The following is a 17744-nucleotide window of genomic DNA, read 5'->3' as shown; positions in this document are numbered from 1 at the left end:
TTGTTTGATAGGAAACAAAGATCAGTGAAAGTTGAAATGATCACAAGTCGTGTCCTTTGCTGTTCTGCACACAGGTCTGACTGATGGCAGTGATGTCACCCAGACCCCCAAACTGTGGAAACACAAGGGTGACAATGCAACTATAGACTGCAGTCACACCAAGGACAGCACCTACAATCAGATGTACTGGTACAGACAGCTCCCTGGAGAAGGAATGAAACAAATAGTGTTCACCTTGTTAAACACCAAACCTGACTATGAACCTGGCTTTAAAGTGGAGAAATTCCCAGTGACCAATCCTGATGGTGTCAGTGGGACTTTGACAGTGAAGGATTTGGTAGCAGAAGATAAAGGCTTGTATTTCTGTGCTGTCTCTCAGCCCCACAGTGACACAGTAAATTTGTGAAGCTGCACAAAAACCTCTGGACTGGAGACGAATATGAGCCTCTGACATATCCTGTTGATACTGACACCTCACTGTTTGTCCTGACCACTAATAAATTATTTTAGTCAAAAACATGAATAAACTGGTATGGTTTGATTTTTTTTTTTTTTTTTTTTTTTTAGCTTGTTCATGTAAGAATCACATCTTTTTCCCATACACCAAACTCTTCTTGTATTACACCTACATTTATGAAGTGATTGTATTAAAATGAACATTATTACAGCATTAAACACATCAAAAATGTTCATGAGCCTGTAACAAGCTTTCAGTTTAATGTAATTTGATGAGCTTAAGATATCACTTGAGTCTTCAAAGACAGCAGGGCTCGTCTCCGTTTTTTTTTTTTTTTTTTTTTTTTTTGTTTTCCCTCACAAGGTGATAGTATATCTGTGCTCCCCACTAAACAGAGCCAGTGGTGTCGTGGCAGATGATAAAACTATAATGTTGAAGGGAGGAGGATGTGCTATGACACCACCCACCTAAACAATGTTAATTATTCTGCGTGGGATGACTCAGAGAAAGAGGAGGGTATAATCAGTACACCTGCATTTACACTGATGAAGACATCGTAACACTGTCATATTACGTTCTGTAATCTAACCAATATTCAGAAAACACAACATGATCCTCATATTCCTCAGCATAACCTTCAACACTATTCTGGTTTCAGGTAATGTCAGTAAATTAATTTTAATAGTTTTGTTAATTTTTCTTGTAATAATTATAAATGTGTGTATAAAGGTGTGTATTTACTGTTTGTTTGCTTACTTTTGCATTTACAAGATTTTTAATATTTATTTTCATTTTTCTTGTAATAATGATAAATTTGGTGTCTACTTATTATTTAATTTGCACACCATCAGGCTTCTTTGTTGCAGCCATTTCATTTGCATACTGTATAATACAAATATAAATTCAGGCTTTCTGAGAAACTGAAAAAAGCAGTAAATTCATGTCATGTCACCTATTGTATGATGTCTGTTGTTGTATGTTGATGTGTTTTCCACAGGTTCCTCTCTCAGAGACAAAGTTGACCAGACTCCAGCTGACATGTACAAGAAGCCAGGAGAAAAAGCCCAACTCAAGTGTTCACACAATGTACAAACCTACAATCAAATCCTCTGGTACAGACAGTTAGAGAATCAACAAATGCAGCTCCTGGGATACATATATGGAGGGAAGGCAAATCTTGAGCCTGGGGTGACTGTCCAGATTGGTGGGGGTGCAAGGCAAGGCGAGACAAGCACATTAACAACTGAGGAACTCAGCCTGAACAGCAATGCAGTGTACTTCTGTGCTGCTAGTTACCACAGTGCTGCGTATCGCTGCTCCTCAGTACAAAAACCTCCCATTACACCAGTGTTTATCTTTAAAAATACATAAAATACTCTTGTACAGTTTGTTACAATAGATGGCGCTGTTTTAATGCTTTAGAAGCTCTCTCTCTCTCTCTCTCTCTCTCTCTCTCTCTCTCTCTCTCTCTCTCTCTCTCTCTCTCCCTGTGAAATTGTTCCTTATCTGCTGTACTGTTAGAACAACCACTGACTTTTTAATGGAAATATTGACAATTCATTTGTGTTTTTTTTTTTTTTTTTCAGTTTTGTTAATAAGAATAATATTCTAATAAAATCATGATATGACTTAAATGATGTGAGCCCAACACACAACATGTCATTCTGCATGGCACCACAAGAGGACGCACAACACTTGGAGGAGAGGGAGATGTTTTAAAGAGGCAAACCATCCTGTTTCAAGCCTGTCTGTCTGCAGCACTGAGAGAACTACTATTTAACATAATATTAAAGACACACTCACAGTGAATGCAGACACATTCTACATTATGAACGAGGGATAAGTCTTTTTTTTTTTTTTATTAAAACTAAACATCCACTTGGACTTGATGACACTTCAACTTCGCTTTGTTCCTCAGTCTCCCTCCTGGTCCCTCCAGTTTTGCTGCAGTACCACTGATGGCCACTAGGAGCCTCCTGCCTGTCATCATATGGATCTGATATATTCTTATATTCTAAAGTCAACCTTTATAATGGATCCACTATTTCTGTCTTTTGCTTTTGGTAATGAGTGTCTCTATTACTGATACAGCTGTACTTACTGTCGATGTATTTGTTGAAGTTATTATATTTAACCCTCTGCTGTGATACAGACGACCTGTTACAGACCAGATGTCAAAAAGTCCCTGAATGTCTGATCTATAAATAGCCTCCTCCTGTTTATATACTGTATGCAAGTGGTTAGATGGTTTAATGACTGAAACACTTTTTAATGCATTTTTGATCATCTGAATTGATACTGCCTCTCTGTGCAGTCTTTTATCCTGTCATGATGCTGTGAAGCACCACAGTATAGCAGGTCAGATCCTAAACAAAAACCAGCATAAACATACAAATATATAATTTATGTCGATTGTGTTTGCATTGCACTTACTGTTATTGGGTAAATAAGAGCACCATGCTCAGTCAACCAAAATAAGGACATAAAGTAATGAGTAAAGAAGAATATTCATAACTTTATTTTTGAATTCTGGCCCTTTTCAGTAGAGTTGCTGTGGTTTTTTGTCAGGTGCTAAAAATCTTTATTCTACTGGAGGGAGAGAAGTCGTCCAAGAGAATGTCATGGCTCCAACTTCTCCACAAACAAGTCAGCAAGTGACGTGAAGGTCAGGATTAAGATTCATAGATATCCATTGATTCCAGATGTTTTTCAGGGCAACAGCCCAAGAAAATAGAAAATGTTCTTCCTCAGTTTGACTCCCACTGGGGCTGCAGATGGTCAAAATGGGCTTTGATACTTTGAGAAAAGACATTTTGGACAAAAGCAACGACCAACTGCTTTGCTATGTTTCAAAGAGGGACACACACTGCTGCACATGCTTGTCATGGAAATGATTGACAGGACAAACGACAAAACAACAACTCAACAATTTGAAGTGACCGACTTTAATGTAAACACCCTCATAGACTCTTTTATTATCAAAAGATTGTGGGTGTCTCTCTCCAGTCTGCCTGACAGTGTGTTTACTTGTGTGACTGCATCAAAACTCAGCTTTCACATCTGCCACATGTTCAACCTTAAAATGTGAAATGCAGATTTGTGCACCAGATCGGCAGCAGACGTGCTCATGCTGGAGCTTCAGTTGACACAGAAATGGAGCGTTCTTCCTGTTCCAGAGGGATCTCAGCTGTTTGTACACATATCTGAAGTGTGTGTGTGTGTGTGTGTGTGTGTGTGTGTGGAAGGCTGTTGCAGAGATGCAGGTGTCCTGTGTGTGCTGTTTGTTGTGGTCATGTGGAAGGTTGCACCTCTGTCGTTTCTCAGCACAGAGAATGATGTGCAGGCTGCTCTGCGACCACATCCTCTTCTCTGCTGTCGCTCTCAGCTCCCCTGCAGGGTTTCAAGCCCCAGTTTCTTCCTCACCGCCGACACACTCTGCCTCCTTCTGCACACAGATGAAAACACTGATTTCCTGTTGATGCGAGGTGTGGTGTGACTCGAACTTTACTGAACATTTACTTTAACCTCTGAATGTCTTCAAGCAACACAAGCAAAGGGTTCAAGTTGTTTTACTCACTAAAACAAAATAGATTTAATCAGCTTTCACTTGTGCAGATTGGAAAAGCTAGATATGAGCAAATACAGCCCAAATACAGCCACTTCAGTAACTTCAAATGAGTGTAAAAAAGATGTAACTTCTCAACTAAACATCAACAGGGAGTTTAGTCATCTCTCAGTTTGACTTGGTGGAAAATCCAGTCCTGAGCCAAATGAAGCAGCTTGCAGAGCTTTGATGAGCAGAGGCCTGCTGCAGCAAATGGAAACTGTTGATCGTATGTGGGCAACAAAAGGTGGATTTCTCAGAAATCAGAAAGAAAGGCAAACTGCTAAAATACCTCCCACTGTCTCTGGAACAAGTGATTTTCAGAGCAGGAAGGCAGATGAGAGCGCTGGAGGGGGGAGGCATCCAACTTTCAACTTTCAGAAATGGAATTAGCTTCAAAAAAAAAAAAAAAAAAAAAAAATGTTGTTCAATATCACCAAGTCAATTTCTGTGTGTTAAAGATGAAAAGATCCATTCATGTACGTTTGGTTCATGTACACTATGTAAATATGTTTCCTAATAATATCAATTTGAAGAAAATGATTTTTCATCTACAACTTGAAGCGGAATTATTTCTTTAATCACTGTAGCCTTCAGTTGCCCTAACGTAAAATATATCACACAAACAAACACAAATCAGTAAGTCATTTTGACTTTGCAGACAATATTCTCAACTTTGTCCCATTAATCAAGATTTAAATGAAACTGGAGTCACAGATAAGCTTCTAAAATCTTTTATTAAGTAGAATATTAAGCAAAAAGAAAGTCACAGTTACACACAAACAGACAGCATGATTAAGTATTCAGAAAATCAGAAAAACAAACTGTTCACATGCTTTACATATACTGTATCTATTTCAGCAGGAATATTATTGAGTATAAATGCACTGGAGCTCTGTGAAAAAGGCAGTTTTTAATTTGATTTACAGAAACAAAGAGACTCAGTTCCTCTGATGCGTCTGTTTAGGCCTCAGCTCAGCTCTCAGTTGTTCTGCTTCCCAGATGAATTCTGTGAAACAAACAGAGAAGGATTCAAGTTCACTGATCCAGTTTTTACAAGCAACAACACTGATACCACCTGAATCACTTCACTTTATACTTAATGATGGTCTGTCTTGTCTTCAGCTCTAATACTGCTTTCCCAATCACAATATTAATATGAGTATAACTACATAAATTACAGCCTGTATAAGTACAGACCAGCATACATGGCACAGGTACATGGTACATGCTGGAGATAATGTGGGACAAACCTTAAGTTTCCACACCAGAGCGGTGATGAAGAGCGCATACAAGCTGCTCTTGGCCAGGAAAACAGCGTAGGAGAGTTTGCCAGCCTGCGAGGTCCTCACATAGTTCTCTGCAGAAAATTGAAACTTTCACATGAGAGAAGAACCAGAGCTCTTTGCACAGACAATCATGTCAAAAACACTCTGTTGATGCTTTTATTCTTATGTGCACAACCATGATTATTTAGTTTGTACCTAGAAAATTAAGGCAGTTTCAATGCCTGGAGATGCAGTATTATATAGTATATTATATAGTATATATCATGCACAATAGTAGATTTACCTTTTGTGAAGCTTTCTCCTTCACCTTCACCTTCAAGAAAAAAAGTGCATTAGACAAGTGAAGGTGTTTTTGGTTGCTGATTGCATTGTTTTCTCGCCGCAAAAAGACAAAGTTTCCTCTCTGAGTTTCAGATGGACTTACCTAAAGTGCCCTTAACAGAGTCTGAGTAGGGTTCGTAACCAGTTCCATTAAAGAAGGTGACCGTGCAGGTGAAAGTCCGGTCAGGCAAGCGCCAGGCTTCGGCCGAGACCCTCAACCTGCTGGTGATGCTGTAGGACTCGTTTTTCCTTACGGCATTGTTGTCAGTCGCCACACCATCCTTGACATTTTCCCCGCTGATCTGCCAGAACACACTCACATGGTCTGGGTAGAAACCAGAGGCCACACACACCAAGGTCTTCTTCTTGTTTTTACACTCCTTTGATGAAGGTGGAAGTATTTTGACAGTTGGTGCAGTGACGTTATACTCTGCATGGTCAAAAGACAAAAAACATTTAATTAAAATTCACGCTCCTGAAGATCCTAAACAGGCCGACACAGAATACTTCAAAGCATTTGAACCTTTAAATACAAAAAGCTTCTTTAACAGGGTAGAGAATGACACAGGAGGACCTGCTGATGCTAAACATAAACCTCATGGGCATTACAGGTTACAGCAGTCACATTAAAGCCTTTCTGATTTCATTGATTCAGACAATTTTGCAGGTTTTGTAAAATTCTTTGCAGTCATCTTACCAAGAACGGTTAGCCTGGTTCCCTCTCCAAAATAAGCAGGATAAGCACCAGAGCACACCACAAACTCACATGCACAAAACTGACTGATCATTCCTGCAGCGACCTCACAAAGGCTGAACAGACTTCAGTTCATTATATTAGTGAGCCACCATCATTTTCTCTGCTAACCTGCACATATAAAGTAGAACCACAATTTCACCTCCTATTCCTCCTGGTTTGCTCTGCTATTTGATACCACTGTCTCTGACTCAGTAACTTGATGTGTGTCATGGAAAACTACATTTGGCTCCTTTTCAACTTTAACTCTGTTTGCCTGAAGCAAAGTGAGGAAACATTCAGTTTTCCTGCTTATCAAGCTTTTCTTCATCTATATGTATGTTTGACTTTATATATTTTACTGCTAAATGCTGAATGTCACAGTTGAATATCTCACCTACTGCAGTAAAGCCTGGAGCCTGGAGCAAACATAGCATTTTCACCATAACAAGCTCAACATTTATGCATTTAGATCAGAAAAATGTTTTTTTTTTTTTTTTCTACAAGCCCAAAGTTTTCTTTAAAATAAATCTCAAATGATATTTAGTCTTACATTTTTCTCAACTTCATTTTCAGTTCAGGCAAACTCACAAGGCCAACGTTTAGGAGTAAAATCTTATTTTCTTACCTAACACCGTCAGTTTGGTGCCCTGGCCAAAGTAAGCAGGGTTGTAGTTGTTCACACTGACACACGGCAGCAGAAAAAACTGTGCAGCCTCTGAGCTCTGAAAGCTGTAAACTGGCTGTTGTTTTGCTCGACTTTAGCGAGATACTGACACCCTTTGGTTTTGTACATGTTTTACAGAGGAATAGAGTGTTAAATACTAAAATAAGGCAGTTCCTCACAACACTGGACTTCTGAGTTAAGGTCCATTTCAGAACATGAGGCCATCAAAACAGCTAAACTCTGACTTTGCACAATAACCATCACACCACCTACTTTGCCATTACACCCTGTGGAGTATTACATAGCACTGAATGACATCAAGTTGTTCTGACCTTACCTAAGACTGTAAGTTTGGTTCCTTTCCCAAAGTGAGCCTCTGACTGGGAGCTCACAGCCGTTCACAGAGCTGATAAGAAGTTTCTATGAGAGCAATAATCTGGGCGCAGAGCCAAATGTCTTATTGCTGCACAACATCGACAGCGCTTGTTATTCCTCTGCTACTGGAACAAACCAACTTCAGCCAGAACTTCTTTTACAGTTTAAAAAGAGGTCAACTACCTGCACCACCGTCAAATAAAATATCAATAACTATATTCTCAACATGGCCCGTTCACCTCATTCAGATGAATAATCTGTGAAATTCACTCTGTCAGATTTTGTGGAGGATTTTCTTACCTAAAACAGTGAGTTTAGTTCCAGCTCCAAAATAAGCTTCAGAGTATTGACACAGAGCGTTTGGACTGTGACAAAAACTCTTCCTGCTGCTTCTCTTATTCAGGGCTTCCACTTTGAAAATAATCTGACTTTGTCACACTTTGGCCTGTGAAGACCTCCAATGTCATCTGCTGCAAGCCAACATCCACTGACATTTACCTTCTAATCTCCTGTATTAGTAAATGTGTCTTTTTTATACAAAGCTAATTTAAGTTCTTATCTTTGCTTTTTCTTTCAGTCACTAGGATTCATCAGTGAAGGCAAAGTGTCAGTCGAGCCTCGGAGCGTCTTCACTTTAGTCCACAAGAAGTCAAATCTGTGTTTCAAGATGATTCCTCAACAATATTTTCATATTTTAAACTTTGTGTTTGATTTCTCACCTAAGACAGTTAACCTGGTTCCTCCACCGAAGTGAGCCTCAAAACCAGAGGCACAGTGCGCTCCATCAGCGCTCAAATCAGCTCAAAGTGCTCCTTTTACTTTTCCCATTTGTTATCGATGGATTTTCATTTCTGTATTTTTAATTTAATCGCTCTCTTCTAACCAAACCAGCATCTGTGGTGTTACAGCCTGTTTCTATAGTTTGATGCAAGACAAAACTGTTTGCATTAACATCTGAGCTGTCAGGTTTACATGGATTTTACTTCATTTCTTGGTGGATTGAGGAGAAGAAAATTTGACTCACCAAGAACAGTCAGTTTTGTCCCTTGGCCGAAGTGTGCTTCGTAATTGGCACAGTGTACAAGCTTAACATCAAAAAGTGCTGAGCAGAACTACAACTAGAAAGATCCAAACAAGTTTCTCACACTGCTGCTTCAACTCAGAGAAACAGGCCTTTTTATCAATATTCTTTGCTCGTGAGCCTTTTCTTACCCAACACAGTGAGTTTTGTTCCTTTTCCAAAGTAAGCTTCGTTGGCACCGTCACAGTGCATAAATACTGAGCATGAATCTCCTCTGTCAATCTCTACTGCCAGCATTTTTGGACATTTTGCAAATCTTTCTTTTCATGCCCAGCTTCTTTGACCATGTGAAATTAGCTAAAAATTCAATATCAAACTGAAATATTTACCTAAAACTGTCAGCTTGGTTCCACTGCCAAAGTAAGCAGGCTGAGTGTTCACAGTGTTCACAGTTCAGCTCAATACTTGATCTTTTCCATGTCCACTGATTCTTCTGTCATTGTCAGCCAAACATTTTCACCAGTTCAACTTTGCTGAAACAGTGAAAATGTTTGGCTGAATGTGAGAGCTGGGACTTACCCAAAACAGTGAGTTTTGTTCCACTTCCAAAGTAAGCTTCTCTTTGGTTATCACAGCGTCAACATACTGAGCACGATTCTCCTCTGTCATTCTCTACCAGAATTATCTTGGGACATTTTGCAAATCTTTCTTTTCACTCTGGGGTTGTGTGACAATATGAAACTTTCATTTCATGATCAAACTGCAATATTTACCTAAAACTGTCAGCTTGGTTCCTTTGCCAAAGTAAGCAGGATCATTGTAGCTCACAGTGCTCTCAGTTCTGCTAAATACTTGATCTTTTTGTGGCCACTGATTCTTCTCTCATTGTCAGTCTAATATTTTCACAGTTTCAACTTTGTTTCAGTGAACTGAACCTGGGAGAGCTGGGACTTACCCAAAACTGTGAGTTTTGTTCCACTTCCAAAGTAAGCTTCTCTGTTATTATCACAGTGCTGTAATACTGAGCAAGATTCTCTTTTGCCGTTCTCTACCAGAATTATCTCAGGACATTCATGTGTTTTACAAATTATTTCTATTATCCTGAGGTTTTAAGGCAATATGAGGTAGAAATATTTACCTAAAACTGTCAGCTTGGTTCCTTGGCCGAAGTAAGCAGGATTGCCTGAGTTCACAGTGCTCTTGGTTAAACTAAATAGTTCATCTTTTTCATTGCTACACATCATTCCCTCCTCATCAGCCAAACATTTTCACAATTTCAATTTTGTCTCAGTGACCTGAACCTGGGAGAGCTGGGACTTACCCAAAACTGTGAGTTTTGTTCCACTTCCAAAGAAGGCCTGAGCTCCAGTGTCACACCGACTGCCTCCTCTGACAAAAAGTCACAAAACTCTCCAGAAACAGCCCTCAATGCCACATTCAGACACTGTTTTACAATCCACTGGTCAAAAATGTTTTCAGCAGAGCTTCATCATGTCCAAGTTGTGCTGTTTTGTCAACATGAATGAATCAAACATCCAAATGAAGCAGATATGACTTTAACATGTTTTGAAAATGTATTCCAGTCAAATGTCCCCATCAAAGTGGACATTACACTCCCCCAGCTGAGTGACATCCGTTATGCCCTCAGAATATTCATGTTTTCCCCTGTAAAATGTGTCCCAAGCTCCATGCAGCGCTCTACACTATGCATGTGAATGGGAGGAGGTTTTTGTACAGCGGCTCTATAGGATTGTATCACCGTGGCCCCCTGTCCCCACGGTGAAAAAGCATCATACAAAAACCTGAAGTCTGTGTGCGTCTGTGGGCTCTCCCACCCCCACCCGGCTCCTCCATATCTCAGCCTCCATCTCTCTGTGTGTCTCTGAGAGCAGCTGTGCAGGCTGGGGTTACTGGCGGCTGAATGGGCTCCAACCTGACTGCTGCTATTTCTGTGAGAGCTAAGAAAAGAAGCAAGAGGCAGGGAAGCAAAGGGAAAGTGTGTGTGTTGGTGTTTTCTTGTAGCAGCACAGAGGAAGTGACAGCTCTGCTGGTCACACCTCTTTATCCCACCCAGTTAGAAGTGAAGTGCAGCTGGGACACGAGGCGCCGAGGACACTGAGAGATGTGACACTGAGTCCAACCCCAAAACGGCCTCTTTACTCATCTGGAGCCGAAACTAATGAGAGAAAACAAACTTAAAATGGCTCATAAATTTCATCCAATCTGTATAACATCAAAGACATTTATTATTACATTAACTATAGAAATTACTACAACCTAATGTTTGAATAGTTTTTTTTATATATATAAATCATGTAATAGCACTAACTACTAAAGTTATAAGTCACAAAAGACAATATTACATGAACTAGACATCATGACGCCATTATGATTGAAACATATTTGTAACTAATCATGTAATAATACATAGTAACGATCATGTAAGTCATAAAATAATAAGAGTGATGAGTTGAGTTATTACAATCATCACAGAAGAATGTGACAATTTTGAGTTCATAATTGTTGATTAATATGATACTGTGATATTATTTAATCTTTTAAGGGTTGATTACATTGACAGTTTTTATTATGTTGCAGACCCATCTAGAGTGGCATTTTTATTACATTTTTAAAGTTTATTACATCATGTGTCTTTTGTTATAATGTCATTACTAGAAGTGCGAGACACTAATGTCCTTTTCAAAAAATAATTGACTTGAACTTGACCATGAATTCGTTGCATCAAGCTTTTCCATTTTGAGTTTTGCCACAACAGCCTGTTCATTTTATTCAGGTTTATTCTCTGTAAACTGTTCCAATAAATTGTACCAATGTAACATAATACTGTATTTCCTTTGAATTGTCATATTTTAGTTGGATTTATTTGGTTTGCTGTTGTGACAATAACTCCAGTGAGTTCATATTTTTTGTCCCATTTATTTCTCCCGCTGCATTATGAAGCACTATGACTTTACTGTCTCTCTATGTGAAGCCTCTGTTTTAAATTCAAATTCTTCTCATTGTGATTAATGAATTGTGATTGATGATTAACTGAAGTGTTTTGTCACAGTTCCCCTGCATCAACTTAGTGACTTATAAGTGAATGAAACCAGAATGTGAACACTTCATTCCTGTTCCTCTCCACTGAGTGACACTTCACTTTTGTGACAGGCTGAACTTTTGACATTTTACCTTTGAATGCACTCAGATTTTATTATTATTTTTTTTTTAACTCATGTGTAATGTCACATGCAGCCTGTAGAGGTCAGTGTATGATAACCTCTTCAACTTGTCCTCTAAATCTCTCTAATAAAACTTTAATGTGTCATCTATCTATCTATCTATCTATCTATCTATCTATCTATCTATCTATCTATCTATCTATCTGTCTGTCTGTCTGTCTGTCTGTCTGTCTGTCTCTGTCTATCTGTCTGTCTGTGTCTCTCTTTATGCCTGTCTGTCTGTATAGATAGATAGATAGATAGATAGATAGATAGACAGACAGACAGACAGACAGTAACGTGCGGTGGGGTCCTTTGAATGGCCAAGGGTCAATTAACGCAGCAGAACTCAAATTGCATTACACGTAGATCCGACCGATCCTGGCCAATCAGACGTTTAGAATGTGCTCAAATGAGCATGACAGACTGAGTCTGTGTGGTTTCCATGGCAACACGAAACGTTTCACTGAAACCCGCATCAAAAGCCGCTGACTGCTGTCAACTTTGTTAGCCTGCATAATGGACCGTTTTGTTGTCAATTTTGATTTATTTGGCGACCTACATTTGGATGAATGGCTGAACGAGGAAGACAAGACAGAACAGAAAAAAGCCAAGATACGCGAGAGTGACGAGTGAAGAGCTGGATCAGCCGGAGAGGTCAAGAAATGAAGCCAGTACGGCCCGGTCAACGTCTTGGGCCGTCAAATGTCTACAAGACTACCTGAAAACAGCTGATTTCTCAACTGTAAGGAAAGAAGAGCTAAACAAGATCCGCCGTGAATTTTATGGAACTTAAATTTCTATGATAAAGAGAATGAAATGCCTCAGGAGATTCAGCAGCACGGATAGTACCTGCTGTGGCAGATTCAGAACCACGGACAGTACCCGCTGAGGCAGATTCAGCACCACGGACAGTACCCACTGATGCAGATTCAGCACCACGGACAGTACCTGTAAGATTTGTGTGCAGGCTATAACTTTGTTCTTGTTATTAATGCGTTAATGTTATCACTTATTAATTAGCCTATTAATCGTTTTTAATTTGTTTAGTCTTTATGAGTGTCCTAGGCCACTGATTTGATTAATTTGTCAATTTGTTGACAAATTAATTAAATCATTTATATTTAATATTTAACAACATTTAATAAATCAACACATTTGTGAAAACTGTCGTCTTTATTTCAGAGGTAAATTGATAATCACCTGAAAAGGTGATTAGCAAAAGCCCCTAAAGGTGGGGTTGAAATTATTTAACTTTTCAGCCTTAATGTTACTGCTTACTGTCTTTACTTTTGCTGCTTAGCCACATTAATCGGAGCGAACGTTAAATTGGAGTGACACACCCCTAGCTGACATAAAACATATAGATGACAAACAGATAGATGTTTATTCTGGCGCTGACACTGGAAAGCAGTAGCCTATATTTAAATATAACTGTTAATATAAGTTGGTTGTAGATAAAGATCAGCTGTGTTGGTGAGTCGTTGTCACGGCATCTGTTAGCTTAAAAATGACTGAGAAGTCGGCAGAAGTATAACTGAAGTCAGTTCAGTCCATGAAAGAAATATTTTTTTTCCAGCGGATATTCTAGTTACGACATGATTGAGCTAGCTGAGCAGTTGAGTGTTGCTATGTGTGGTATGTATTCAAGTTTGGGGAATCACGATGTCTAGAAAACAACCAGAGAGGACGGACCAAAACATCTTAGCTAGCCAAGCTCCTAGTCAGTGTACTCTGTAGCAAAGTAGATAAACCTACCTTCTGCCTGGAAGCTAGCAGGTCAGGTCAGGCTTCATTGTCTTTTCAGCCACACAGTCATTTTAGAGCTAACGTTAGACATAGTGTAGCTTTGTGGTGTCTGTAGCTACTAGCTAGCTAGCTGACAGAAAACTAAAGGAAATCCAGACCGTCACTGTAATCTTGTGTTATAGCCAACCGACTTCAAATGTTTATTCCCTGCCTCTTGAGGGCTCACTCACAGCTAAGCGGCCGGCATTGTTCATGCTAAAATAATTTAAAAAATGTTTGGCATCCATATTTGTAATTAATTCACTCCGATCAAGTTTTTAACAGACTAACGTTAAGTCTCTCCCAAACTCACTCCCCTCCCTCGCGCGGCACGTGAACATGAACGGTGCGTTCCTTGGTTGGGATTGGTCAGGTTTTAGGCAAGAGGTGTTCGATTGGTTAAAGTAATATCAGGTAAGCCAATAAAATGCCGAATAGGCTGGGCTTCATCACAGAGATTTAATGTGATGTAGATTTAACTTGAGAGAGAGAGAGAGAGAGAGAGAGAGAGAGAGAGAGAGAGAGAGAGAGAGAGAGAAAGAGAGAGAGAGGGGGGATTTAACTTAAAGGGACATTAGTACAACGTTTTGTGTCGAAAAAAAAAGAAAAGAATAAAAGCTTTTTGTCACTTTTCATTCAGGGCGGGCCCATCTGATGATGAGGGCGGGCACAACCCCCTAAAGCTCGCCCCTGAACACGGGTCTGTCGGCTGCCCAGATAATCACAGCATGTAAAAGAAAGGAGTGAGAGCAGAGAGAGACAGATGTGGTTACAGGGCAATAAAACTGTGGGACAGACAACTTTGTTTACCATGTTGGAATCTGTGCACTTATCTAAGCTGATCAGCTTTCTGCTGCAGGAACAACACTGAACTGAGACGCTGCTGTTTGTATTTTCAGTGGGAGAGAAGTACACCACTATTTCTTTTTTCATTCTTTGGTCATGTTAATTTTAAAGCAGTCTGCATTTTGACTGTTTGTGCATTAAGTTCAGGTTGAAGTCATGAAGGAGTCACTTTTCAGGCCTAAAATTCAACAGGCATGAGGTTGTTGATCAGGTTGTTGATGTTGTGAACCATTTTGTGAGAGAAAGTGAAATTTTTGGTGGATGTCTTACTGTGGGTATCTTGTGTGAGACTTTTTTTCACAGAATACCACTATGCAAGCCTGTACAGTGTGTAATATGTGCATTGTAACATGAATATATTTGAACTTAAGGTTCCCCCAACATTCAGCTCCAGAAAAAGCAGAGAAGAGGTTTATTTGGCTGCTGATATTGAATGGCAGCCCAGTATTGAGCCAAAACATGAATCTAACATGAGACAGGAGCTGTGTGGATGTGAACACACAAGGCTGTATCATCATCAGTTTCGTTGTGACATCTGCTCTCTGACAGTTAAATCCAAACAGTTTAGTGTCAAAACCAAGTGAGCCACAGCTCCTTCCTGCCTGTGAGCCATCTGGGATCGACGGGCCTGCAGCCTTGCTATTTGTATGACAGTGTGGCCTGTGTGCAGCACTGTGACTGGCAGCGCAGTAGTAGGTGCCGCTGTCATTCAGGAGCAGCTTAGTGATTTCCAGGGAGAAGTTGTTGTTTGATGCATCCAGAAATGCTTTGAAGCGACCCACAACTTTCTCCAACTCATATGTGAGGTACTCTATGGGCGTCCCGTAGAGGGTTTGTCGGTACCAGAGCATGGTGTAGCTGGACATGCTGAACCCTGGAGCCATGCTGCACCCCAAGATCACTGTGACTCCTGGGTGGGACGTTTGTTCTCCAGACTGAAGAACCTCTGGGGCAGCAGCCAGACCTGCAGCACATGGAGGATAAAGTTTCAGGACGTCCCACCTCTGTAAGATCCCACAAATATGTGATGTGAAAATGGGACTGAGTTTACTCTGGTGAACGACACAGCAGTGTGTCTGTTTATGAATGAATGTGCAGCACCCACCTGAGTGTAAAAGACAGGACAGACACAGGACTGTGAGCAGCATGTTATCGATGAGCCTTCCCCCAGCTGAATGACGCCAAGACACACATCACTCTGTTCAGAGGAGACAAGAGATCACATGACCTCATGTTTCCTCTGAGCTGGCTCACGTGCATTTGGCAGACATGATGTTTTTGTATGACACTTGAAATAAATGGCAGAGAGGGCAGATACCTCTTGTTTTTAGTGGTAAATAAATGGAATACTTTGAACAGAGTTATGTTTATTTGTGCTTTTGTCTGGTTGTGACAAATTATAAACACATTCCTTGAGAATAAAGTCTGATTTTTCTCCTTTTATTGGGTCATTTGTAATGAAGACAGTATTGCAAGCCATTACATGAATAATTAAAATGTTTTATGGACTATGGGCATGATTTATGGACTGCTTTTATGCCAGAGAGGAACACTGACAACACTAACTGGCCGATATTGGTTATTCAATTAAAGTTCAATATCGGGCCCATTTATTGACAAACATAAATTATTCTGCCTTTAAGAAACTGTTTCCATCAACTCTTCAGTTAAACGTCTAAAGCCCTAAACCCTGAGCAGCAGCTGTCATTAGTTTGAGTGTTATCTGGTTTCTTGTTCAGCACTTCCATTAAACCACATCACTGTGTGCTGGCAGCACAGAAATACACAGCCGAGTCTGAGAGATTCACACTGCGAACGATCAGAGCTCCTCTCACTGTGTCTTCTCTTGTGATCTCAAATCCATTTCCAAACTGCGCCTCATAGACGGAGGAAGATCCAATGTAGTTGTATCCAATGAGGCTCATAAGTCTGCTCTCTCTTTGCTGGTACCAGAGCATTATATTGAGATTGTCATCATTATGACTGCATTTAATTTCCACTGTGGCTCTTTCAGTGACTATTCTGGGCTGAGTCGGCTGAAAAGTCACACTCTTGGCTTGATCTGTGGAAAAAAGACATTTGAACATTGGTTCATACAGATGCCATGGGGAAATAAAATCCATATAATTCTGATATAATATCAAAAACATGATTAATAATAACTTTGTGCAGATAATTCCATGTTAGATTGCAATTTAGAGGAAAGATTACATGGAAGCAAGATGAGAAGGAATGCAATCCCAGCTGGAGACATCCTGCACGTTTGTGCTGCTGCAGGAGGAACAGCTTCGTCCAATGAGAGTTTCTGTAATGACAGACGCTGCCTCTCTCCTCCTCTGTTTGAACATGCATATGTGCTCATCCATTTCAGTACAACAGAGAAAAAAAGGCTCAGGGTTTTCAGTGAGGGAGTGTCATTAAACCACATCACTGTGTACTAGCAGCACAGAAATACACAGCCGAGTCTGATGGTTTTGCTGAGCGAACGATCAGAGCTCCTCTCAGTGTGTCTTCTCTCGTCAGCTCAAACTGCTTTTCAAACTGACCCTCGTAGGTTTGGGCGCTGTTTGCATATCCAGACCCAATGAGGGTCAGTGAGTGATTGTCTGCTTTCTGCTGGTACCAGAGCATTACCAAAAGGCTACTGTCATCGTGGCTGCAGCTGATAGTGACCTCAGTGCCCTCCTTCACTATCTGTGGACGAGTTGGCTGAAACGTGACGCTCCTCACCTGACCTGTGGAGAAAGCAGAGTTTGATTCAAATGTTGTTGCTGCCAAATGGATATTCACTCTTGCGTTTTGTTTGTCAGAGATTTGAGCCAGCTCTGACAACAGAGTTTATACTTTAACAAACTGTGCAAAGGCAGCTGGGAACAGATTTGAAAGAAAATTGTGGTGAAATTTGAGATCTTACATGGAAACCAGATCAAGAGGATCCCGAATGTGTACATGGATGAAGACATTGTTGAGAGCTGCTTTCAGGGAGATACAGAGCTGCTGTGAGAGAAGAAGAGTGGGGAGGCTGGGGAGGGGAGGTGTTAACTCATCACCACACCTCTTGATGAACGCTGTTTAACATGTGCTGTGCCTCCTGTTTGGCTGATAGGAGTTTAATTTGTCAGCATATCTCAGCGTCCAGACACGGCTCTATTCTTGTCTCTCAGTAGAGGACAATTAACAAATGGCACAAATGGTTATTGTGTGTTGATAAATTCAGAGCAATACTGCAGTTGTATCCCTGCCCTATCAGCCTTGAATCTGAAAACAACAGAAAAAGAGAGCTAGGTTTTCAGTGAGGGAGAGGTATTAAACCACATCACTGTGTGCTGGCAGCACAGAAATACACAGCCGAGTCTGACAGATTCACACTGCGAACGATCAGAGCTCCTCTCACTGCGTCTTCTCTTGTGATCTCAAATCCA

General features: G+C 40.3%; 1 protein-coding gene across 1 annotated transcript; it reads right to left on the bottom strand.

The window, feature by feature from the left end:
* Positions 1 to 4808: 4808 nt before the first annotated feature.
* On the bottom strand, positions 4809 to 17318 carry LOC115354467 (M1-specific T cell receptor beta chain-like). Its single transcript, XM_030044861.1, has 9 exons — positions 17237 to 17318; positions 16754 to 17057; positions 16133 to 16260; positions 14996 to 15286; positions 9606 to 9650; positions 5775 to 6101; positions 5634 to 5663; positions 5315 to 5421; positions 4809 to 5070 (listed from the first exon to the last, which is right to left on the bottom strand). The coding sequence occupies exons 1-9, from the start codon at positions 17283 to 17285 to the stop codon at positions 5044 to 5046; spliced, it is 1308 nt and encodes a 435-aa protein (XP_029900721.1). The 5' UTR covers positions 17286 to 17318; the 3' UTR covers positions 4809 to 5043.
* Between the last annotated feature and the right edge of the window lie 426 nt (positions 17319 to 17744).

This window comes from Myripristis murdjan, chromosome 22 (assembly GCF_902150065.1).
Source record: "Myripristis murdjan chromosome 22, fMyrMur1.1, whole genome shotgun sequence".
In the NCBI taxonomy this organism is placed as follows: Eukaryota; Metazoa; Chordata; class Actinopteri; order Holocentriformes; family Holocentridae; genus Myripristis; species Myripristis murdjan.
Note: the sequence above shows the minus strand (reverse complement) of the source record. Positions and strands in the feature narration are given on the sequence as shown.

What these genes read in the sequence shown, in the direction of transcription:
- LOC115354467 (XM_030044861.1), bottom strand. Translation starts at nt 17,285, where the DNA reads ATGTCTTCATCCATGTACACATTCGGGATCCTCTTGATCTGGTTTCCA. An exon ending in CCTCTTGATCTGGTTTCCAT is followed by an intron (nt 17,058 to 17,236) that starts GTAAGATCTCAA and finishes CTTTCTCCACAG; the next exon opens with GTCAGGTGAGGAGCGTCACG. An exon ending in AGGAGCTCTGATCGTTCGCA is followed by an intron (nt 15,287 to 16,132) that starts GTGTGAATCTCT and finishes CATGTGCTGCAG; the next exon opens with GTCTGGCTGCTGCCCCAGAG.